At 42.0% G+C, this 26218-nt stretch overlaps 2 protein-coding genes across 3 annotated transcripts in view; one reads left to right on the forward strand and one right to left on the reverse strand.

Annotated features, from left to right (window-relative positions):
• Nucleotides 1–9506, reverse strand: part of rps6ka1 (ribosomal protein S6 kinase a, polypeptide 1) — a 94117-nt gene extending 84611 nt beyond the window's left edge. Inside the window, exon 1 of one of the 2 annotated variants that reach the window (XM_053632749.1) lies at nucleotides 8874–9506. In XM_053632749.1, the coding sequence (XP_053488724.1) occupies nucleotides 8874–8936 (63 nt within the window). In that variant the 5' untranslated portion in view covers nucleotides 8937–9506. The remainder of the gene's footprint in view (nucleotides 1–8873) is intronic. The other variant, XM_053632750.1, reaches the window with a different exon arrangement.
• Nucleotides 9507–25041: 15535 nt separating this feature from the next.
• The window catches only part of cnksr1 (connector enhancer of kinase suppressor of Ras 1), a 50975-nt gene continuing 49798 nt past the window's right edge, over nucleotides 25042–26218 (forward strand). Inside the window, exon 1 of the mRNA XM_053632163.1 lies at nucleotides 25042–25196. Within this exon, the coding sequence (XP_053488138.1) occupies nucleotides 25145–25196 (52 nt within the window). The 5' untranslated portion in view covers nucleotides 25042–25144. The remainder of the gene's footprint in view (nucleotides 25197–26218) is intronic.

The raw sequence follows: 26218 nt of genomic DNA on the forward strand, positions 1-26218 counted from the left end.
CTAACCGATACGGCTCAACGATTTTGATGACATCATTCTACACTTCAGCTTCTCATCAGACTTTCGGTCCAATCAAACGCTCTTTAAAATCTGAAGTGTCCCGCCCCAAACATTATAAAAATCCATGGTACTAACGGTCAAGTACGGTTTAGTCCGGGTTGTGACGCAAGCTAAATGCTACTGGCTATTTAAAAAGGAGGCGGAGCCACTCGATATGCCCCGCCCTGACTTCCTTGTTTCGGTGGAAATTACGTCAACACATCGAATCACGCTGCACGTTCCGGGGCACTTTGTGGGGACTTTAAATGTCCGAAGATTCACAGTGTTGAAATCACTTAACAACAAAGGGTTTCACGTGTGTATCTGATCATTTAACATCCATAAAAATTATGAAAATTATACACACAGAAGAGTCAAGAAAAAAAACAAAACAAAAAAAAAAACCATCCAGTGACGTAACTGCAGTAATAACAGTGGATGTAGAAATCATTAAGCACAGTATGCAAAGTTTATTTTTACCACGACATGAGTCACCTGCTCTTTTTCTATCCGGTTTCAGTCCAATATCAAAGTACACGTGAAAGCGTGTTTATAACCAGCATTTACAACATGCTACAGATCAAGACCTGATCAATTATTAGCACCTGCCAAAGTCTACATATAGACCAAATTACTACTAACGTGTGAAATAGTTCTTTTAAACCTGAACTTGTACCACAATCAAACAAACGCTGGAAAATGAATGGTGACCAGACAGAAAATAGTCCTGCAGTTCCTCAGTGCATTCGACCAACCGTGAGAAGATGCCGTAATAAAACAGTTCCTGTTACACAAGTGTGTGCTCAGAATTATATAACCTCAGGCTACAGTTCTACTGCACAACTTTACAGTCCCAGGAACCAGAGAGAGAGAGAGAGAGAGAGAGAGAGAGAGAGAGAGAGAGAGGGATCATGAGAGGAACCAGAAAGAGGGAGAGAGAGAGAGAGAGAGAGAGAGAGAGAGAGAGAGATCATTAGAGGAACCAGAGAGAGAGAGAGAGAGAGAGAGAGAGAGAGAGAGAGAGAAAGGGATCATGAGAGGAACCAGAAAGAGGGAGAGAGAGAGGGATCATAAGAGGAACCAAAAGAGGGAGAGAGAGAGAGAGAGCGAGCATGAGAGGAACCAGAGAGAGCGAGAGAGAGGTCATGAGAGGAACCAGAGAGAGAAGGAGAGAGAGAGAGAGAGATCATGAGAGGAACCAGAGAGAGAGAGAGAGAAAGGGATCATGAGAGGAACCAGAAAGAGGGAGAGAGAGAGGGATCATAAGAGGAACCAGAAGAGGGAGAGAGAGAGAGAGAGAGAGCGAGCATGAGAGGAACCAGAGAGAGCGAGAGAGAGGTCATGAGAGGAACCAGAAAGAGGGAGAGAGAGAGATCATGAGAGGAACCAGAGAGAGAAGGAGAGAGAGAGGGATCATGAGAGGAACCAGAAAGAGGGAGAGAGAGAGAGAGAGAGAGAGAGAGAGAGAGAAAGGGATCATGAGAGGAACCAGAAAGAGGGAGAGAGAGAGAGAGAGAGAGAGAGAGAGAGAGAGAGAGAGAGAGAGATCATGAGAGGAAACAGAAAGAGGGAGAGGGAGAGAGAGAGATCATGAGAGGAAACAGAAAGAGAGAGAGAGAGATCATGAGAGGAAACAGAAAGAGGGAGAGAAAGAGATCATGAGAGGAACCAGAGAGAGAGAGAGAGAGAGAGAGAGAGAGAGAGAGAGAGAGAGAGAGAGCATGAGAGGGACCAGAGAGTGGGAGAGGGAGAGAGAAAGATCATGAGAGATGAACCAGAGGGAGAGAAATGAGGGAGGAGTGTGAGTGAGTGAGTGAGTGAGTGAGTGTGTGTGTGTGTGAGTGTGTGTGTGTGTGCTGAGTGACAGTTGATGATAACTCTCTGGTGACGGTGTACAGAGCAGAGTCCCCCTGTGAGTCTCCCGGTGCTGCAGGTCAGGAAGGGGCTGCAGGATTCCACCGGGACGGGTACAGTGCACAGTGCACAGTGTAGTGGCGCATGAACGTCTGTGACTTCTCTATTTCTGCATTAACATGACCTCAAACTCTCAGATTTGTCCTAAAAGTAGATAAAGACAACCCAATGAAACAAATGAGACAAGAATTACACTTGGTCATTTATTTATTGAGGAAAACGATCCAATATTACATATCTCTGAGCGACAAAAGTATGTGCACCTTTGCTTTCAGTATCTGGTGTGACCCCCCTGTGCAGCAATAACTACAACTAAACGTTTCCGGTAACTGTTGATCAGTCCTGCACATCGGCTTGGAGGAGTTTCAGCCCGTTCCTCGGTACAGAACAGCTTCGACTCTGGGATGTCGGTGGGTTTCCTCACATGACCTGCTTGCTTCAGATCCCCGTCCTTTAAATGAAAACAGGACGCTCACTCGCACCTGACTGTCATCCCAATGAATTTCAACTTCAAGTTAAACTGCTAATCCTAGACATTCACATACTTTTCCCACTCACAGATAATGTAATATTGGATCATTTTCCTCAATAAATAAATGACCACGTATAATATTTCCGTCTCATTTGTGTAATCGGGTTCTCTTGGATCTTCTTTTAGGACTTGTGTGAAAATCTGATGGTGTTTTAGGTCATATTTATGCCAAAATGATAGAAAATTCCAAAGGGTTCACAAACTTTCAAGCACCACTTTGTACCACATAGCGCTTTTTTTCCCCCTTCTCCAACTAGTTATTAGTTATATACCCACCCACAATATTTCCTAATGAACTCTGTTAGAAAGGGATATAACGAAGAACGTGTTGAAGGAGCTTTTTCCTCACACCACATCGAACCTGCAGATCAATTTCTGTCGCAGCTCAAAAGCCAGGAGACCAGACGTGCTGAAAAGGTTCATTAAATTCTACTGTATAGGAATTCGGCTCAGTGATTCGCTTCCCTGTGTGTCGAGTGCATCGGGGGGGGGGAACGTACGCACACGTCTGCCAGCCCACGTTTCTGAGGGGGCTGGCAAACCACCGCTAATAGAAAAGCTGATCAAGAGGAATACTCATCATTAGGCTGCGCTCGCTTCAACTCCGTGCCCGCTTTCTTCGCACTCCAACTTTCTCATTTGGAAAGTGAGACAACGTGAGACACGGCCACGAGTTCTCCTCAACTACAGTGTAAAAATCACTCGCTCGAGGATTCTGCCATCACTGAAACGAACACAAAATCAAATAGAACTCCGCAATATTCAGATTAGGGCGGAGACGCGTCATGTGACGTCGTCAGGTAGAGACGTGCATTCACGTGCGTCGAACACGAGTACAGCTAAAAGGTCTCGTTTACCGACAAACATCACGGTGAAAGACCGTACACAACTATTTCGTGCGATTGCAATTTCACCAATTCAAGTAGTTTCCCGTTTCTTAAATAAATAAATAAATAAATAAACAAATAAATAGATACTTCTACGTCCATCTATTCTTCCCATTGCAGTCAATCATGAGACTTTCCTATCCATTTTTCTCAGCATACGTGTTCACGTGACGTCCAAACGTTTAGCCTGATGTTTAGCGTGAAACATCAGGCCTAATCGAGCCTAATAAAGGGGTTAACAAACATCCTGGACTCAAAGCCGGTCTTTCTCACACGTCACATGGACGACAATAATCCGATATTAACCCGATGAAGATGATAATCTGATTAAGAAACTAGCATGGAAACAGTGATTATTGATGACCTTAATCCTCGAAGTAAACACAAACGGAATTAAGACGTGTGGAGTATTCCTGTTTTAGTCGCGTTATCGATGTGTATTACAGACATGTGAACACCTTAATCACATTATTAACGTCGTGTGAGAGTTTTCACCGCATTTTGCGACAGGACACGTACACACACGGCAGCGCTCAACCGTTTGACGGCAAACAAGAGAGCACGGCTGCGTCCCAAACCGCGTACTTACCTGCTACAGTATATAGTAGGAGATATACATGTATCTCGGCTAGTAAGTACGCGGTTTGGGACGCAGCCCACGGCTTGAATCAGTCGTCTATTTGCACGTACAGCATGACAAATAATTAACCGCACTTGAAGCGTTCGTAAAATTAAAAATGAAACACCCAAAACTGTATACGGTCCCATAACGAAGATGATTTGTATGTCGATACGTGAAATTCTGGAGGGACGTCAGACGTAATGACGTGTGCCGTCAATCTATCTATGTTCTATAACACGTAAAACGGGAACATGAAAGGAATATTCTAAAAGCGACTCATGTAAACACCTTAATCAGAATACTGTCTTATTCAGAATAAGGTCCATAATTAGATTACTGCTGTCCATGGAAACGGAGTCAGTGTGATTGTATTGTTGCAAATCACATTATTGATATTAGCTGGTCATATAGTGACAACACTGCAGCTCGAAAAGATGCGTGTGTGTTTAAAACTGGCAGAAGAATAAACACACAGCACACTCCCTTACTGAAACACGACAGATGAAACATGGTGCGCTCTGCAAATCTGTACGGGTAACGGTCTTCCACAGCGGGAGACAAAGCAGGGAGGAGAAGAAAAAAAGAGAAAAAATATATATATACAGAGAGACCGAGAGACAGAGAGCGAGAAAACGCCGGAGACAGGAATTTAAAAAAAAAAAAAGAGAAGAAAAAAGAAAGAACAATTCAGTGTATGAATACGTCTGAGATCTGGATGACCCTCTCGCTACACTGTACCTACTTGAAAATAATCTACACAAACAGCAAGCCACCTACACAACCACCCACATATTCTCTCTCTCTCACACACACACACACACACTAGAATAGCACAAGCAATCAGAGAGGCTGGACAGATCCCTCACTCACTCACTCTCTAAATAAGATTTTTTATTTTTTTATTTTATTCACAGTGAGGATGTATTTGAATTCATTGCAGTGTCTCCTTCACTGCTGCCCTATAGTGGACGGTGGATAGAGGACGGTGGAAAGAGAATAGAGGACGGTGGACAGTGGACAGTGGATAGAGGACGGTGGACAGAGGACGGTGGACGGTGGATAGAGGACGGTGGATAGAGGACGGTGGACAGAGAACGGTGGACAGTGGATTGAGGAAGGAGGGACAGTGGATAGAGGACGGTGGACAGTGGATAGAGTATGGTGGACAGTGGATAGAGTATGGTGGACAGTGGATAGAGGACAGTGGACAGTGGATAGAGGACGGTGGACAGTGGATAGAGGACGGTGGACAGTGGATAGAGGACGGTGGACAGTGGATTAAGGAAGGAGGGACAGTGGATAGAGGACTGTGGACAGTGGATAGAGGACGGTGGATAGAGGACGGTGGACAGCGGATAGAGGATGGTGGACAGTGGACAGAATGGTGGACAGAACGGTGGACAGTGGATTGAGGAAGGAGGGACAGTGGATAGAGGATAGAGGACAGTGGATAGAGGACGGTGGACAGCGGATAGAGGATGGTGGACAGAACGGTGGACAGTGGATTGAGGAAGGAGGGACAGTGGATAGAGGACAGTGGATAGTGGATAGAGGACGGTGGACAGCGGATAGAGGATGGTGGACGGTGGACAGAACGGTGGACAGTGGATTGAGGAAGGAGGGACAGTGGATAGAGGACTGTGGATAGAGGACGGTGGACAGTGGATAGAGGATGGTGGACCGTGAGGTTATTTCAGATCAAATATACAGCAGTCTAAAAGAACCTAAATGTATACTGTTGGCAAGGTTCACGCAGGGATGGCTGTTGCAGATCATCATCAGATATCGAGACTCCACGAGTATTTCTCCTGTTCCAGGACACCGCGCACACACACAAAGCGCATCAGTCACTGTGTCACTTATCAGTTTACGACTGGTTGCGCGAGTGTGTGTGTGTGTGTGTGTGTGTGTGTGTGTGTGTGTGTGTGTGTGTGAGTGTGTGTGTGTATATAGTGATTGAGAGCGAGTGAATCCCTGCCTCGACATAACATCACGCCACAATATATCATTTGTTAATCATTACAACAACGCTGATCTTTGAGATAGCAATATAACAAAGGCCCCAATCCAAACGCATAATTTAGCTAACATAACGCTCGGAAATCTCCAACATTCAATGTATAGTTACATTTAATGCTGGAGGTATTAAAAAAAATGATTTAAAAAAAAAAAAAATCTATGCTACGACAGATATAAACATTGTTTACATCTTATACGCTTAATCAGTTTTATTGTGGTGTAAAACACAACAGAAGTTCACAGAGGAAATGACACCGTATCGACAACTCCCATTTACAAGTCCCTGTGAAAAATGGTTACTATAGAAACGATAACATACTTGAACGAGCCCACGAGAATTCAAAATGGAAGTTTTGCGGCTTTTAGTACGAATGCGCTCGCTTTAAGGTTATCTATAAGCCAGTGCGCTCCAAAACAACGACAAAATTCACTATGCATTCAAAATGTACAGTCTCTCTCTCTCTACCACCGATACGGATCAACAATTTTGATGACGTCATTCTGCACTTCAGCTTCTCATCAGACTTCCTGTCCAATCAAATGCTCTCTAGAGGCTGAAGCGTCCCGCCCCCAACATTATAAAAACCCATGGTACTAACGGTCAAGTACGGATTAGCCCGGGCTCTGAGGTAGGATAAACGATATTGGCTATTTTAAAAGGGGGCGGAGCCACACGATATGTCCCGCCCTGGCTTCCTTGTTTCAGTGGAAATTACCTCAACACATCGAATCACGCTGCACGTTTTGAGGCACTTCACGGGGATTTGCGGTTTGCCTTGCACCTTCTGACCAATCAGATTTGAGAATTCAACAGCATTGTGGTATACTGTATGTAAGAAATGTATCACACCTGGATGTGCTGTTATACTGTAGGATTTTACCAGAGCGTTGACCCCCCCGACCCCCCACCCCGAGTTGACCATTTTCCAATACGAGTAGGCGCTGTAGTGTTTTATAATGATCATACAGAGGACTGTACAGGCCTGAACCCGTTAACATACCAAAAATAAGATGGGCCTTCATAAACAATCTCTCTAACTCACACCACAACACTTCATTTGAGCCATTTGTGAGTAGGCTGAAGGGGCTGAGCACCAAATATAAACAGGTTTGTTTGGAATGAGGTTGCGAACAGGAAGTGTTTAAGAGGCTCCAACTCCGAGAACACCCAAACACAGCTGGCCAAGCATACAGAACGTTGTACAGACTTCCCAGAACCAGTAGAACCATTAACACTAATACTACATACATTTTAAAAAGGTTCAGTACACTCACTTTCCCATCGATCCCAAGTTTTATTTCAAAACAGAGTCTACCGACAAATCCAGAGACAATCTGACTATAGGGTTGCTCGTGGCTTTGGAGAGTCGAGTACCCTTTCGTCTCCTGAGAATGTAGTTCGAGTACCGTTTTTTCTCCAGGGTATTTAGTACCCTTTTTTCTCCTGAAAGTGTGGTTAGTACCCTTTTGTACCTCTTGAAAGTGGTTAGTTTCCTTTCCCCCCTCCTGAAAGTGTAATTAGTACCCTTTTCCCCCCCTCCTGAAAGTGTAGTTAGTACCCTTTTTTTCCTCCTGAAAGTGTAGTTAGTACCCTTTTTTCCTCCTGAAAGTGTAGTTAGTACCCTTTTTTCCTCCTGAAAGTGTAGTTAGTACCCTTTTTTCCTCCTGAAAGTGTAGTTAGTACCCTTTTTTCCTCCTGAAAGTGTAGTTGGTACCCTTTTCCCCCTCCTGAAAGTGTAGTTGGTACCCTTTTCCCCCTCCTGAAAGTGTAGTTGGTACCCTTTTCCCCCTCCTGAAAGTGTAGTTGGTACCCTTTTCCCCCTCCTGAAAGTGTAGTTGGTACCCTTTTCCCCCTCCTGAAAGTGTAGTTGGTACCCTTTTCCCCCTCCTGAAAGTGTAGTTGGTACCCTTTTCCCCTCCTGAAAGTGTAGTTAGTACCCTTTTCCCCCTCCTGAAAGTGTAGTTAGTACCCTTTTCCCCTCCTCAAAGTATAGTTAGTACCCTTTTCCCCCTCCTGAAAGTATAGTTAGTACCCTTTTCCCCCTCCTGAAAGTATAGTTAGTACCCTTTTCCCCTCCTGAAAGTATAGTTAGTACCCTTTTCCCCTCCTGAAAGTATAGTTAGTACCCTTTTCCCCTCCTGAAAGTGTAGGTATTACCTTTTTCCCCTCCTCAAAGGGTAGTTAGTACCCTTTTGTTCCTCTTGAAAGTGTAGTTAGTGCCCTTTCCCCCTCCTCAAAGTGTAGTTAGTACCCTTTTCCCCTCCTCAAAGTGTAGTTAGTACCCTTTTCCCCTCCTCAAAGTGTAGGTATTACCTTTTCCCCTCCTCAAAGTGTAGTTAGTACCCTTTTGTTCCTCCTGAAAGTGTAGTTAGTACCCTTTTCCCCTCCTCAAAGTGTAGCTGGAACTCATTTTTTCTCCTGAGTGTAATTATATGTATATTTTCCCTAAGCACCACCACACCCACCTTCTGTCCCGTACTGTACCACTGAACTACAAACTAATACTACTACTACTACTACTAATACTACTACTACTACTACTAATAATAATAATAATAATAATAATAATAATAATAAGTCCCATGTGTGTGTCCTACTCCAACATTTCTGGGGGGAAAGTTTCTGCGTCCTGAACCCCCGAGCTATCTGTAACAGGAGCTAAATCCTGTCTGGAACGCTGAGCAGTCCTGGGAATGTTCTTAATCTTCACCGACAGAACACCGGACCGACCACCTGAGTTAGCATCGCAGCTAAAAGGCTCCAGGTGAGCTGAGCTACCTGGACCGGGTTAAGGGTTAATGGCGACACTGTTTCAGTGGAAACCATTCATGTTCTCAGCACGGGGTTCGAGCGTCTTACCTCCGTCTCCAGCTGCACCAGCTCCATTTTGGGCCATGGCTCTGCAAGCTGCGCGAGCGGCATTTTCCCCGGTGTGTGTTTGTATAGTTTAGTTTCCTCTGAAGTGTAGAAATGTAACGGGAGCCGCTCTCTCCGGTGTTGATGAAGCAAACCCCGGTGGTGACGTTTGGTTACCGCGTCGGTCCTCGGATGAGCAGCTGGATGATCAGTTGTACTCCGAGCTCACGCGCTGAACAAACGCAATCCGTGCTGGAGATGACGCTCGCGACGGGATTCCTCACGGTTCTCCTCTAAAAGAGCTCGCGGTTGTGCAGGTGAACACGCGGTTACCGGAAGAGCTTTTTCCCCCCCTTCATACGCGCATTCCTTTAAAAGGCGATGGAAACACGGCTTCCCCGCAGACAGCTGTCGGTAACGCTACTCTGGTAAAACGATGCTTCCGTGCTGCGCGCGCTCGCACGGCTGACAGTGTTTCTAAATCTGCGAGCACCGGCGTGACCCTCCTCGGCTGACTGGTTCCGCTCTGAAACGACTCGAAGCCCTCGCTCTCTGAACGGAGAAGCGTAAAAGCGCACGAGCCCCGACGCGTGCACGCGCTGTGCAGCGCCACCTTCTGGCCGCCGCGTGCACAACTGCGTTTAAACGTTCGGCGCGCGCTCAAAAAAGAAACCCAACGAGTTCTCAATTGAATAGGGGGGAAAAAAAACGCTTTTGATAAGAATTATACCACGCATGCGTTAATGATCCCTCTGTGGTTATATAATGTACAATATAGTGTGTTTATATAAGTACAGAATGCTATCTTTATTTCTTTTGATCAGTTTACATGCAAACCCGTGTTTCTGTGAGCAGCTTTGCTTCTAGTTATGTATTCAAAAGCACTGATGAGTCTTTGATTAGATTCGATTAGATTGATACCTATCAGCCATGTGTAGGTCCCCCTTGTGCTGCCAAAACAGCTCTGACCCATCGAGGCATGGACTCCACAAGACCTCTGCTGTGGTATCTGCTACCAAGACGTTAGCAGCAGAAACTTTAAGTCCTGTAAGTTGAGATCTGGGGAATTCGGAGGCCGGTTGAACACCTTGTCATGCTCCTCAAAACATTCCTGAACAAATTTTTCAGTGCACCTGCTGAAAGAGACCACTGTTATTAGCGCATGTAGGGGTGTACTCGGCCTGCAAGAATGTTTAGGTAGGTGGTACGTGTCAAAGTAACATAACATCCACATGAATGCCAGGACCTAAGGTTTCCCAGAAAACATTGCTCCATAGTCCCATAGGGCATTCTTGCACCAGCTCTTCCCCATGTAAACGACGCACACGCACTCGGCCGTCCTCATGATGTAAAAGAAAACGTGATTCATCAGACCAGACTACCTTCTTCCATTGCTTCTTAGTCCATTTCTGATGCTCACATGCCCATTGTAGGTGCTTTTGGTGATGGGAAGGGATCAGCATGTGCACTCTGACCGGTCTGCAGCTACACAGCCCCATACGCAGCAAGCTGTGATGCACTGTGCGTTCTGACACCTTTCTATCAGAGCCAGCGTGAACTTTTTCAGCGCTTTGTGCTACATTAGCTCTTCTGGGGGATCGGCCTAGCCTTCGTTCCCCGCACACATCGATGAGTCTTGAGCGCTGATCACCCTGTCGCCGGTTTACTGGTTTTTATCCCCTGGACTACTTTTGGTAGGTACTAACCACTGCATACTGGGAACACCCCACACGACCTGCCGTTTTGGAGATGCTCTGACCCGGTCATCTAACCATCACAATTTGGCCCTTTCAGAGTTACTCAGATCCTTACACTTGCCCATTTTTCCCGCTTCCAACACATCAACTTCAAGAACTGTCTGTTCAGGTGCTGTCTAATAGACAGTATCCCAGCCCATGACAGGTGCCATCGTAAGGAAATAATCAGTGTGATCTTCTGCCGTTGTAGCTCATCCGCCTCAAGTTTTGACATGTTGTGATGCATTTCTGCCCACAGAAGTGCTGCTCACTGGATGTTCTGTGTTTTCCACACCATTCTGTGTAAACTCTACATACTGTTGTGTGTCAAAATCAGAGAAGCTGTAGAAGAGAAGAAGAGATCAGCAGTTTCTGAAATACTCAAACCAGCCCATTCAAGATGCAAAGCTTTATTTGTCACATGGTACAAAGGTGCAGCGAAATGAGATGAGGCAACTCCGAAGACTGTGCATAACAAACAGTTAATAGACTATAAAGTCTATATACAATGGGTATAAGGTTACAGGCAAGGTTAAAGTTAAGATGACACATGCAAGACCGTACAAAAAAAAAAACCACACACACACACAAATGAAAAGTATGTATATATGTCTGTATCTATGTAAGTATGGGCATATGTAAATACATAGCGTCCACTGCATGTGTAAATATCCTGTATGTGGCTTGTTGGAGTCCGGGGTTCTGATGGCTTTGGGGAAGAAGCTTCTCCTTGGCCTCTCTATGTGGTTGTGGAATGGCACCAACAATCGTGACCCGGTCTAAATCACTGAGATCACGGTTTTCCCCGATCCTGATGTTTGACATAAACTCTAACTGAAGCTCTTGACCTGTATCTGCACGATTGTCTTCACTGCCCTGCTGCCACATGATTGGTTGGATAATTATATGATTGAAATACTCATAGGACAGTACAGTATAGTATGGGATGTTTTGGACAAAATTCTGTGAGGCTGTCGGAGGTTCGAGATAGGTGATGACGTGCATGCTGTAGTCAAAACACAATTTAAGCAATACGCAGGAGTTGGAATTTTGACTTGTATGGTATTCGAAACGTATTATACGCCAGCTGGGTTCTACTCAGAGGATTAGACCTACTTTTAAAAAGATATTTTCAGTTTATGCTCCTTTTTCTTTTGTCAATATCTCTGCTCCATTTTCGTTTGTCCTTTATCAGTCCTTCCTTTGCTGCGATGAGACTGGACGTACTAAAAAGCCGATCACAAAAGGTTTTTTGGGGGGGTTTTTTTCCCCCCAATACCCATACAGTTTAACATTCAGTTTTGCAAAAAAAAGCAAGCAAACATACAAAAAAACCCCACATACAAGTAAAATTATACCTAGTAATATATTTTGCGTTACATACAATGCAATGTTTCTTCATGACTATACTGTATAGCAGTTCCTGCACGTCGATTTCTTGTCAGTCTTTTTTTCACAACACAGCAGTTTATTTGTGATGTTAAAACCATGAATACTATTGACTATTCTGTCTAAACACTTCACCCTGTGGCCTTCCTGTTCATATGGTACTTAGTATAAGCTTCAGAAAACCACAAGACAAGTAAAAGGCTTTTAGAGATCAGAATTGTCTTCTCTCTCTCTCTCTCTCTCTCTCTCTGTCTGTGTGTGTGTCTCTCTGTGTGTGTGTGTCTCTCTCTCTCTCTCTCTCTCTCTCTCTCTCTCTGAATAAATAGCATTTAAAAAGTAATTCCCTTAAATCACAATGTAAAGTAACATACAGATGTCTAGATCAGATAGGCTTACATATCGGATACAAAATCATACAGTAGTACTGAGAACTGTTCGATTTCTATTAGGTGTGGTTTCTCTAATATGTATGTCTGTCCATCTGTATGTCTTTGGCTCGGACTGGCTGCAGTGCTCAGACTCCATTCTCCAGAGAATCTGGCAAGGCACCAAAAACGTAATACTCTAATTTAATACTCATGTCAAAATCTAATTCTCACGCACCGGTAGTGCTAATGCAGCGGTCAGTTCCACTCCTGGAGTTTCCTGGATTGATTTAATAGAAACGTTCACAAGTATACAGAACGTGTTCTACTTTATTACATTCAACCATTTTTATTGTATGACCGAATCTAGTATAGCGAAAAGATGTTCTTGGGTATAAAATTTCAAACAGGTTAAAGCTCTGAAGCAGTTTGTTATGAGCTGTGAGGAGAAAAGTCACATCAGGAATCAGGAAAATGGCCATCACAAGACCTAAGATGGAAAATGTTGACTTTTCACAGTGCTGGAGGAATGTGAAATGTATAGAAATGAAATAAACACAAAAACACGACCAAATAGTGGAGGAAAAGCAGGAAAAGATTTAGTGAAAAAGTCCTTAGAGTCCATTTGGATTCATATCACATTGAGAAATATGTTTTGTTTTTTTTTTCCTGCAATTTATATCATAAAAACACACTTTTTGAAGCAAGAACTTTTGCTGCTTATGAACATGATAACCAAAGGACGTATGTATACCGTAAAGTCAAAATTGCTGTCATGTTGGTCTCATTATTTCTGTTTGAGCGTATTTCAACTGTAAATATATTCAAAAATCACCTAGACTCGCAGATAAGTGTTAGATTTTAGACATAACTCTGGAACAATACATTTACGGTATATGTTTGTATATTAAATCTAATAATGCCAGTGAGATGGCGTGGAGGATATTCTTTTAAGTTCTATATTTTTTGAATTCTACAATATAGAATACAAAAGTTCTAATCGCAAAACTACGGAATTAATACAATTAGTAAATTAAAATTATGTTATTATTATGAAATAGTATTTGCTTGTATTTCCTTATTTGCAAGTCGCTTTGGATAAAAGCGTCTGCTAAATGAATAAATGTAAATGTAAATAAAATGTGCCTTATTCCATCCATCTTGTGTACCAGTCCCCCCATCGCAGGGCACAACCGCACAAACATTCACACACTAAGGACAATTTACAGATGCCAAACAGCGTACAGTGCATGTCTTTGGACTGGAGGACGAAACCAGCATTCCTGGAGGAATCCCCAAAGCACGGGGAGAACATGAAAACTCCACACGCACAGCAAATGTCCTAACTACTAAGCCACCATGCTCACACCCATGAGCATTATTATTATTCATCCTAATTATAGTAATCATGCTGTATCATGGATCAGTGATCAGCGAGGCTACTTGAGGATAAAGGTTCAGTTCATATCAAATATGCTGTTCATATTCTTCGCTTGAATAGAGATTAGAACAAGATATAAAGCGAATACGGTCGCTTCAGAAGGTGGCGGGGGTGAGGGGATCGTTCTGTGCAGTATAACGATGTCTAAAAGCCTCTTGAATTGTATGAAATGACAAACAGCAGATTTTATGACAAATGAAATGAAAGACACAAACATCAGGACAGCACTTACGTTCCCTTTAGTGTTCAGAACAAGACCAATTTCATCCAACTTTAATATTGTGTTACTAAGTGTTTTATTTGCACCTCGATAAATGTATCACAACATTAACAGATGCCCAGTGATTTGTAGAGACTCTGCATTACAGATACAAATACAGTTAGTTTAGATCACACATTATTCTGTAGGAAAAATGCGTAATCACATGACTTGTTATATATATATATATATATATATATATATATATATATATATATATATATATATATATATATATATATATATATATGAAATAACTCCTGCTTCCTGTCTGATTTTGGTTATTTTTACACCATCTCTTCACATCTTAGCATTACTTCACGTCTGCACCTGTTCTTGTGTGATGTATTTAACTGTGTATAAACTGTCCTGTTGTCGCAGTGTGCTCAGGTAGTTGATCCCACTCATTTTTCATATTTGATCAAATACCATGTGATATCATGGGTACAGATGCAAGCGCATTCAAAAAAATATTTTGTTAATTTTACAATCAAAACAACTGGCACCCTGTCCAGGGTGTACCCCGCCTTGTGCCCGATGCTCCCTGGGATAGGATCCAGGTTTCCCCGTGACCCTGCAAAGGAGTAAGCGGTAGAAGATGGATGGATGGATGGATGGACAATCAAAACAGATGAAATTACTGGTATGCAAATTTTATGTGAAGATCAATTCTTAGAAGTAAGCCTGTGGGTTGATGTGAGATCCAGAAGTATTGACCCGGCCATCTTCACACTATGCTTTGAGAAGCTTTGATAGTGTTTGTTATGACAAAATTTCTCTGTGTTCTATTTTATAGATTAAATAGATATGGATGAAGCAGTGTGTAACATTCAAAATGGCGGCTGTATTATGTAAGCCTCTCTAGTAAAAAGCTCCATTTGCCTTGTTGGTTAAGATAATGATGCACACTCAAATATTCGGTGAAAGAAACCACACATTGGCTTCACTGTATTTTGACAAATTTGCATTTGGATTGTCATGTAAATCCGTTTCTGATATGAGTTTCTGACCATTCAAGTAGATTCAAGAAGCCTGATCTTCATGGCTGAAAATATCTGCCCAGAAGCATTGAACGTTGGCCAACAGACTTTACTAGAAGGTCTTTGGTTGGGAGTCTACTCAGAAATTTACATTAACTTTAATTTAATGCAAAGTAATAAGGCAGGTGGAATGTGATATTTTTTTCTCTCTCTAGGGAACACATGGAAAAAGACATTATATAAGACCTGGGCATCAATCAGTTATGAATTGGCTTGCATGAACCTTGTCAGTTTGTGACCAAAATTACTGCAAATGACCAAATAAACACACCACCTAATTACCTTAAACTCATATGTTGCCTGTTTTTATTGGAGGTGCGCTAATCCTCCTTTTTTCATTTTGTTTTATATGTTATCAATATCAGCCCAGGTAGCAAACTGACATTGGGCCAATACCTATTTTGGGTTGCTATGTTGCCCTCCCCTATACAATGTCAGGGCAACATTACGTCAACATTGGCAAGGTTAGGTATGGTAATTAATTTACTTTGTCCATCCATCCATCCATCCATCCATTTTCTATACCGCTTATCCTACTGGGTCGCTCGGAACCTGGAGCCTATCCCAGGAAGGATGGGGCACAAGGCGGCGCACACCCTGGATAGGATGCCAATCACATACTCGTTCACACACCCGTTGACACACTACAGACACTTTAGACATGCCAATCAGCCTACCATGCATGTCGGTGGACTGGGGGAGGAAACCGGAGTACCCGGAGGAAACCCCCACAGCACGGGGAGAACATGCAAGCTCTGAGCAAACAGGGTGTAGGTGGGATTCGAACCCCCAACCCTGAACATTGACTGAAGCTTTTGACGTGTATCTGCAATGATGATTGGCTGATTAGACAATCGCATGAAAGTGCCGGTGTCCAGGTGTTCCTAATAAAGTGGACGGTGAGTGTATATCTATAACCCAGCTGACGTAACTTAAAATAGTTAGCAAGCTAGCAAGGTACTCAGCCAGCCATTATGTCTCTGTATATAGTTCTACAGAGATGGACTTGCTTTCTACTACATTGTCATTGTTTCTTTTGTACTGAAGTGGCCTCTTGTGTGGGCTGTAAGACGAAGTCTATAAGGAACAGTACTGAAAAGTCGCGTGGATGTTTTATGGTTACTGCCCGTGGTTATAAGTGGTTATAAATCATACTTATAACGCATACTGACACTGCACCCTGCAGGGGAATTTATTACACAGCAACAATAAAAACATTTTAATGGATTCAGTCGTGTGGGTTGTATCAGGTGAGGCTGGGAAGACTTGCAGCACAGTGGGAGAGGAGTTTGATTGCTGAAGCAAAGCTCAGTACTCAGCATGGCTTCACATACACTGCAAAGATAGCTCACAAATACTGTCTATTTCTCATCACACACATCATTTAGCAATCTAAAACCCCTCTAAGGGCCTTGAGAGAGAGAAAGTAGTGGAAGAATGATGGATTTCTCCAATTCCCCTTATTCTGATTTTCACTCTGGGAATCATATTCTCACTTCTAGTCCTGCACTGTACTGTACCGTACATTTTAATGCAGATATGTGCCAATAATCTTGATTATATATCACAGAGCTGCTGAGTTCTTGAATCGGTCAGAAGATGTTGGTTATCCTTGTGAATGACGGTTCTGGCAATCAACAGGATGACACAATCATCCATCCATTCATTTTCTATACCACTTATTCTACACACGATGATAAAAAAGATTTGGTCTCACTTGAATTCAGTTCATTTATCCTCTTTATTAAACCTTATGCTGTAATCACCAACATGCATATACTGTATAAACTTTATGTTAAGGTTTAAAACAGCTAAAGACCCACCTCTTTCGGGAACACCTAACTAACCCCTAAAATGGCAACCCCAAAAAAACTTACTCTGGCACTTACACCTCTACTCTTTGCTTGTGTTTCCTCATTTGTAAGTCGATTTGGATAAAAGCGTCTGCTAAATGAATAAATGTAAATGTAAATGAATGTTTCTACTACTGCGGGAACAGAAAGTATTCATATACACTTTAGGAATTAATATTATATATCTACACATAGACAGAGAGTCAGAAAGGAAGGTATCACAAGCCTTTTTGGACCATTTCAAGAAGCAAACTGGGACATGTGGTCATGTTTGATCCGTCACATGATGGCCATTTTGAGCTTAGGCCCCATCAGGCCCTTTGTGAGTGAGACATAACCTATAAATCTCAGCACAAACAGTACTGGTTTGTTTCCTCTCTGCACTCAATGTCTGCCCTGCAAAAGTGCACCTCCGTATAGAGGCAAGTCATATTTATTTTGTTGTAAAGAGACATTAATGTGCCTCACCTCATCCATAATTTTACGTTTCAGATTTAAATCATGTGTCTGGCACAAAAGAACGTTCAACCTATAAAGGGTTCCTCTATGTAGAAGAGCTGCTACTACTACTACTACTACTACTACTACTACTACTACTAGTAGTAGTAGTACTACTACTACTACTAATAATAATAATAATAATAATAATAGATAGATAGATAAATAGACGTTAGCATGTTTGCCTTGCACCTCCAGGATGGGGGTTCGAATCCCACCTACACCCTGTGTGCTCAGAGTTTGCATGTTCTCCCCGTGCTTTTGGGGGTTGCCTCCCATTTCCTTCCCCAGTCCAAAGACATGCGTTATAGCTGATTGGAATTTCCAAATTGTCCATAGTGTGAGTTTGTGTCCGATTGTGCCCTGCAAAGCGCTGTAGGAAAAGCGGTATAGAAAACATACGTTATGGGTATAGATAGATGGATGGATGCATAATACTGAAATATATTAGGATGAACCCTGTCCAGGGTGTACCCCGCCTTGTGCCCGATGTTCCCTGGGATAGGCTCCAGGTTCCCCGTGACCCTGAAAAGGATAAAGCAGTATAGAAGATGGATGGATGGATGGATGGATGGATATTAGGATGAAAACAAAACCACTGTATTCGTTTATTTTGAATGAACCTCCTTGAAATACAGATTATTATTTTTGCCCAGGGTTCAGATGTTCATATTTTAAAATTCAGATTTTCAAAAAAAAATAAAATAATAATCCAAGTATCTATACGGTCTGTATAGGTTTCTTCTGGGTTCTCTAGTTTCCTCTCATCACCCAAAAACATGCTGGTAGGTGGATTAGCTCGGAGTGTGTTTGGTGCTATGGACTGCCAAGGTGTATTCCCACATAATTCCCAGTGTTCCCAGGATACACTCTGGATCCACCTCTCTCCCAAATACTAGCATGTCACACATTTTACCTGTGAACTGGCTGTTTTGTGAGCAGTATGAGAAGCAAATGTCTACCTCTCGGAATGCATGTGAGTGTTTTTAGAGGGTACGAGTGTGTTTGCGCTGCTCTGTTTATCTCTCTAAACGTGTGCGAATGTGTGTTTTATGATGTGTGCTTAGCTTCAGCTCACACACAAACTTTTTTTTCCCGGCAGCTCAGTTCTATCAGCGTCGACTCCTTAAACAGCTTCTCATTCTGCCTCGCGGCTAAGTGGCTTCGATTAAAAGCGTCAATGAAATGAATAAATGTAAATACCAGTAATGGTTCAGAAAGCGGAGCAGATTCCATTAAGTGTAATTAGCTGCCACGTGAAGCCAAAAAACCCCGCTCTTTTTATTTAAAAAAAACAACAACAAAAAAACCGACAGCTTAAGTATAGGAAAAGTCCAGAAGGGGTACTGGTTATTCAAAGAGGAGTCATGGTGCTAGTTTTGTGCGACAGATTCAGTAGTATCGTCAAATATCGAATATCAGATATCGAATTGTATCGTGTAGGAGCCTGAGATTTACACCCCTGTATACTACTCTCTAGGCCAGGGGTTGTCAAGTAGAAGATCCTCGTCCAAATGTGGACCCGATAAAGTATTTCATAAGTACTGGATTGAAAAATTACTGCATGCAGCAGAGCCGATAAACAAGGCGGGAAAGCCTAGCCATGTTATTTATAGCCATGAACAAATCACTAAAGGTTAAGAATTCAAAGGTAAGAACTGGACTGGACTTTCACAATGTATAGTTGAATATCCCTGCTCTAGGCTATTAATGCATGCTTAAACTGTTGCTTTTATAGACCATTATCCCACTGTGAGTGCGAATGTCAGCGTTATTCACCTTATTACCTTGTTAGATTTGGTTTCTGAAATCTAGAAGTCATATAAATATAAGTGATTACTTGTCACCCTCTTCCTCTTCGTCTTTTTTGTGTTATTGAATGTTCAGTCTCCTTGTCCGGTTATGTTCTTTCTATCATTTTATTCTACCTTGGCACCCGTGAGAATGAGAGCTGGTTTTTTGATGTTTCAATCTTTTTGTTCTCCCTTCAAAATTTGCATAAAATATTTGAAGCATTCTCTTCCTTTAGAGTCGTGTTACTGTAAGCAGGAGTGTGTTCAGGCATGCCGAAGCTATGTGTGGTATTCAGTCCATCCCGCTTGCCATTCATAAACACCAGGACTGCAGTCAGCTTTAAATGGGGGAAATCTTGAGCTTAGATATTTCCGATATAAAGAGAGAAGGTTTAAGCTTTTGTCAGAAAGAAAATCTTGGTGTTTGCCCACAGCGGCTCACAATCAATATCAGAGATAATAACGTGTACCTGCTGAGCCACTTTGAAGGCAGCTATCTGACTCCAGTTGTTCAGTGGCAGTGGCAGAACAGTTAGTTCTCTCACTCACTTTCTGTAAGTGTGGTGAATCCTGAGCCTGTCCCAGGAACACTGGGTGGGAATACACCCTGAATGGGATGCCATTCATACTAATTTATCTTTGCCAGTCTACATACTGGTATGTTTTTGGTGTGTGTGTGTGTGTGTGTGTGAGGACACTGGAGAAAACCCATACGGACACGGGGTCACGCACAGAAACTACGCACAGACGGTAACCTGAGCTCAGGATCAAATACAATGATGCAATATTTAATATGGAAAACATATCAGTTGAATATCAACCTGCAGTTCTCACCTGGCTTCCCACTGATGTTAAACAAGGTTGAGCCTGGCCTGTACCTGGATGGGAGACCATCTGGGGAAAACTGCTGGAAGTGGTATTAGTGAGGCCAGCAGGGGGCGCTCGCCCTGTGGTCTGTATGGGGCCTAACACCCCAGTATAGTTACAGGGACACTATACTGTAAAAACAACACTGTCTTTCGGATGAGACGTTAAACTCTCTGTGATCACCAGGACACCGTGGTCATACCCCTTCTCTTTACGATAAGTGTCCTGGGATTTTTAATGGCCACAGAGATTCAGGACCTCGTCTGAACGTCTCATCCGAAAGACAGTGCTGTTTTTAATTCATTCATTCATCATTAATTATTAAGAGTGAAAAAGATACAGTATAAATAATAATAATTAGTATTATCTTTATTATATATATATATATATATATATATATATATATATATATATATATATATATATATATATATTCACTTACAATCAGAACAGCATGCATCGTCACCAGGAATATAAAACTAGACTAAGCGCACACTTCACATTCTTCCGTTCGACGTTATCTTACGTGCAGCTCATTTAGGAGCTTCGAGGAGATGAGAGATAAGACGCAAGCACACTCTTCAATTTGAATGAAAATGAAAATGCAAATTAGAGCAAACCCTCATCTGCCATGGAAGAGGTTTTGGTTCTTATGTTCCAGCAGTATCAGTGTATTAGATGTGCAGGTTGTTATTGGACTCAGAGATGGATCGATGTTTTATATGTACAAGGCCAACAGTGTGAAATATTGGATTAGATAATAACGTGAGATTATAAAAAAAAAAAAAAAAGAGTGCATTTTGTGGGCATTGATTATATCTACACAGGGCTCAGGAGGACATACTTAGAAAACTTGATTCTTATGTGCTGTGTATGGAATTAAACACTTGTAGGCATGTTATAGGAAAATAATCAATAACCGGGTGGTGTGATGTGGACTGATGTGACGTGGAGGTAGTTTCACCCACCAACGTTGATCCATTTACAATAACTGCAGATCCTGAAGTGTTTTATTCCTCTGGGGGATATGTTATGGGCATCTTCTTAACATCGACAGTACAGTTATCTGTTTAAACCAGAAACCTGTTTACACTTTAATGTGTTTTGAGTATTATATATAGATATTCAATTCAATTTTATTTGTATAGCGCTTTTTTACAATAGATGTTGTCTCAAAGCGGCTTTACAGAAATACATAAACACGGTATACAGATATTAAAAGTGCGAATTTATCCCAACTGAGCAAGCCGGTGGCGACGGTGGCGAGGAAAAACTCCCTGAGCTGTTAAGACGAAGAAACCTTGAGAGGAACCAGACTCAGAAGGGAACCCATCCTCATCTGGGTAACAACAGATAGTGTGAAAAACGTTCATTATGGTTTATATGAAGTCTGTTTGGCCGTAGAAGCAGCCGTAGTCCCGGCAATCTGGAATTGGAGTAGATGAGAGCTCCATCCAGAGGTAGGACATCCGAAACGGATCAGGCAGGTCCGGAGAGCAGAAAGGATCAGGATCTCTACTATCTCCATAAAATCGTGTGTGGATCGACAGAAGGAGAAAGGGAGAGAAAAGATTATTAGGACTGTGCTTAGCGTAACAGAAAGTCTAGTCAGGGTAGGCTTGAGTAAACAAATACGTTTTAAGCCTAGACTTAAACACTGAGACTGCGAAAATATGGATTATTCAAATAAAAATGCTCCTTAAACTCCTTAAATCCCCGAACTGTTATTCAGCTATTGATTTCAAAGCACATTTGAAATGCACCCATTCTGACTGTCATCCCATTCATCTAGGTACACATATACAATGAGATGAAATATCATACCTCCAGGATTGTGCTTCGGCAAACAATACAAGCTCTCTGTAAACACGACTGTATAAAAACAGTATGATGAGCACTAAAATCATTTTGGTCCAAGCAGCAGGCGAGGTTCGGTTAGTTTTCTGTCTGGAGCAGCATGAACAGACTGACTTGTGGACTTTAACCCGTATGAATGAAACTATGAATCAACAATGTTGCAATGGTGCCTCATGATAAACCTTTTTTTGATTCAATGGGCATGTACTGTAGATTTGAATAAAAGATTTGAATAAAATTCTATATTCTATAATTATAATAGTCTATAATTCTACTAATTTCAGATATGCTCCCAAACACAAGCTCTTTAAAAAAGGAACCACTATATTTTGTGAGCGTTTGGTGCAACTTTAATAATAAAGTGCTATCCTTTTTATTAATTGGTACTGTCTGTGATGAGGCGTCTTTGAAAAGCATCAGATCTTTTACAGAGAAATGTTTCTTGTTCTGCGTGAAGAATTTGCAATGAAGACTTTCTGTGAAACATTAGCCTGTTGAAACAGAGGGTGGGGCACCATAAAGTCATGTACAGCTCAGACCTGATAGCAGGCCCTGTCATTTTAAGGCAAATTAAAGGGGAAAAAAGTCATATGTGGCACCAAGACGTTAGCAGCAGATCCTTTAAGTGTTGTAAGTTGTGAGACGGGGCCTCCAAGGATCGGACTTGTTTGTCCAGAACATCCCAGAGATGCTCGATCGGATTGAGAGCTGGGGAATTTGGAGGCCCTTGAAATGTTCTTCAAAACATCCCTGAAGAATTTTTGCAGTGTGTCAGGGTGCGCTGTCCTGCTGAAAGAGGCCACTGTCGTTAAGGTATACTGTTGCCGTGAAGGGGTGTACCTGGTCTGTAACAATGTTTAGGTAGGTAGAACGTCCACATGAATGCCAAAACACAAGGTTTCCCAGCAGAACATTGCTCAGAGCATCACACTTCCTCTACCGGCTTGCCTTCTTCCCATAGTGCATCCTTTTGCCATTTCTTCCTCAGGTAAGCGACGCACACGCACCCGGCCGTCCGCATGATTCAAAACATAATTCATCAGACCAGGCCACCTTCTTCCATTGCTCCACGGTCCAAACGTAGGTGCTTTCGGCGGTGGACAGGGGTCAGCATGGGCACTCTGAAAGGTCTGCGCCTACGCAGCCCCATACACAGCAAGCCTTGAAGCACTGTGTGTTCTGACACCTTTGTATCAGAGCCAGCATGAACTTTTTCAGCAATTTGTGCTATAGTAGCTCTTCTGTGGGCTCAGACTAGACGAGCTAGCCTTCAACGGGACATCATTACAAAGAAGCGACCAAAATAACATTAATTCATTCCAGGCTATTTCTTTGACCCCGTAAACCCCTGGTCCTTTCATGTGTATGTGTGTGAATTATTTCCTGAAAAGATTTTCACCGCTTGCTTGCACACTTAGAGTCAAATACAAAACTGAAGCACAAATCTGCATATTATGCAAATCAGTTTGTAATACGTGAGCCTTAACTGTGCTGCTGGCAGTCGTTCAAATGAACAATCAGTATTTTGCATGGCTTTTGTAAATATCCTAAAACAGTCATGGACTACCTGCATCATGATGCAATGTAATGTAAGAACTTTCAGCTGCCTAATGTGGCTCGAGAGCTGGATGCATTTATTGTACGACCTGGATAACATCCGAATAAAATGCATCTCGATTTAAAACAGTATTACAAAAAGAGGCTGTGCTGCAGTTACTCCTGTATGTTTATGTGAATAATTCCTATCCAGGTATATCATTCCTCACACTTAGCTGAGTATCTTGTTGCTAACGAAAAATAAACATGGAACATGGAAGCATCCATGTTTCTTTTTGTCCCACTTCGTCTGTTGAACCTGCCGAGGTTGAAAATGACAAAGTACCAGTTGTGAGGTGAGCTGAACTCCTCCGAGCACAGGGCAGCATGTTTCCTGCCCCAATGAGCCTTTATTAGTGCTTGTTGCAGTTACCATTTTTGACCAGTAGGTGCAATAACGTTTACAGACTCTATGGAAGTTAAAAGGGAGAGCAAGTGAGCTGAACTGTGATTGAGCCACACAGTAGCAGACTTGGCACTAGGCAAAGGTAGGCAACTGCCTTTGGCCCCCAGAAGTCAAGGGCCTCCTAAAAATTCTAAGTATATATATTTTTAAATTTTAATGCTTAATAATGTATGCTGAAAATGTAAATACAGATGTTAAAACACTGAAATAATTCATATAGTTGTTATTTCAGCAGCATCAATGCAAGCCCCTCCCCCAACCTAAACTACAAAGAACCTATAAGTCCTATATTTTGCCTAGGGCCCCCAAATCACTAAAGCTGCATCTGGAAAGATGAGAAATTCAATGGAACGGCTTATATCTGTTTTTATTTATTTATTTTTTAAAATAAAGTTGTTAGTGAGTCAAAAGAGTTTGTAAAATGCTGCTGAAAAAATAGAAATAAAAACTCTCATAGAATTTGTAACGGTTTTATTGACTATAATGTGAATTGCATTAGTTTGAATGGAAACGGTAATGGTCCCTGTGGGTCTCTACTGGTAATCTCTTGCCTTCTACTGGTGGCATGTTATGTCTAGTGGATACCATTAAGGACCAATCACAGTAATGGTAATGGGTTTTAATAGTTAGCTGATCATTTGTCATGTCAATTGTAGTGGAAACCATTAGAATTCCTGTGATGGTTTCTATTGTTTTTTTTGTTTGTTTGTTTTTTTTTTCCAGCATGGGGGCAGTATTTCGACAGAATTTAAAATGTATGGAGTTGGCTAGAATCAATGGTTTGGATGAGAATTACACAACTACACACCACACAAAAACATTATCACTATCTACTGCTAAAAGATTTCATTTTAATGAGATATTAAAAAAAAAAAAAATAGGATTAGAGAAGCTAAGCTTTATACTGATGAATTCAGATTCTGAATATAGTTGAATATAGCGTTGAGTAAACAAACGTTTTAAAATGGACGAGATCTAAGCGTTCTCGCGCCGCATGCTATTGGCTCTTCTGGACAGCTTACCTGAAAGTAGGCGTGGTTTACCTGGATGTGGGCGTGGTTCATCGTAGGAACCAACTTTTTTTTTTTTTTTTTTCCGGCCGTGGTTAGACGGGTGAAGTCCTGTTCAGCACTCCGGCTTTGGGACGGGATTAAACGCTCCTCAGACTCCGCTCATGGAGCCTATAACGTCCTGGAGCACCGAGGGAGTCAGCGCCTGGCTCAGAGGTAAACTCCGGCTTTATTATTTCCACACAGGTGACTTTGTGTATAGCTGATACTGTGTGTGTGAGTCGGGGGGAAAAAATAAAAGAGAACCAGAGCTCAATCCCCCGGGATGGCGGAGAACAGGAATGAGGAAGTGAACGGGTGTGTGATCATGTTTTATATAACTCAGTGTAAACACACACACACACACACACACACACACAGTGCAAAACCTAGTCAGAAAATACCTAGTACCTTATATCATTTCCTTTCTCTGTTTACGAAACACACTCACACACACACACACACACACACACACACACACAGTTGGGAGTTGGCCGCAGGCTCTACACTCACTGCGAGTATCAACTGGCCCAAACTACTTTCAGTGAACTGCACCTACAAGAATGTGACTAGAAGTCTGATTATACTCTAGGACACATGATAATATTATGCCTGTGTTATGGTGCTTTATTATAACTATGTACAGAGGAGTGCACAACACTTTTCTTTTTTTCCTGGGTGGGAAAAAATGCTCTCGATATAGTTTATGTACTATAAAACAGAAAGAAAGGAGTATATTTCTGCGTTGTATCATACAGCCTAAATATTACAGCAGCTGAGTCTAAGTCAGCAGTTATATTTAATGGGAAGCTCAAAGGTTTACATTCCCTGTTGACATGCTCTAGTACATTTATTGAAATGTGTCTCAATAATGTAGTATAGTGACCCAAAGACGGTCCTATTTTCCCTCCATGTTTACAAGGCGAAGCACATTGTTACTCCTGGATCATTATAATAACAATATCACTACTACTACTACTACTACTACTAATAATACCAGTAATAAAAACGCTTTTCATTTTCATGCTTATTGGTGTGAAAACTCCTTAAAACAGCCTAGAGAGTAAATACAGCCGGGTCCATAATTATTTCGAGAGCGACACGATTTTCATAATTTTGCCAGGATGAAGACGATTGAAGTGTAGACGTTCAGCTTTAATTCAAGGGATTTAACAAAAACATTGCATTTAACCATTTAG

The sequence above is a fragment of the Ictalurus furcatus genome, chromosome 9, assembly GCF_023375685.1.
Source record: "Ictalurus furcatus strain D&B chromosome 9, Billie_1.0, whole genome shotgun sequence".
Lineage (NCBI taxonomy): Eukaryota > Metazoa > Chordata > Actinopteri > Siluriformes > Ictaluridae > Ictalurus > Ictalurus furcatus.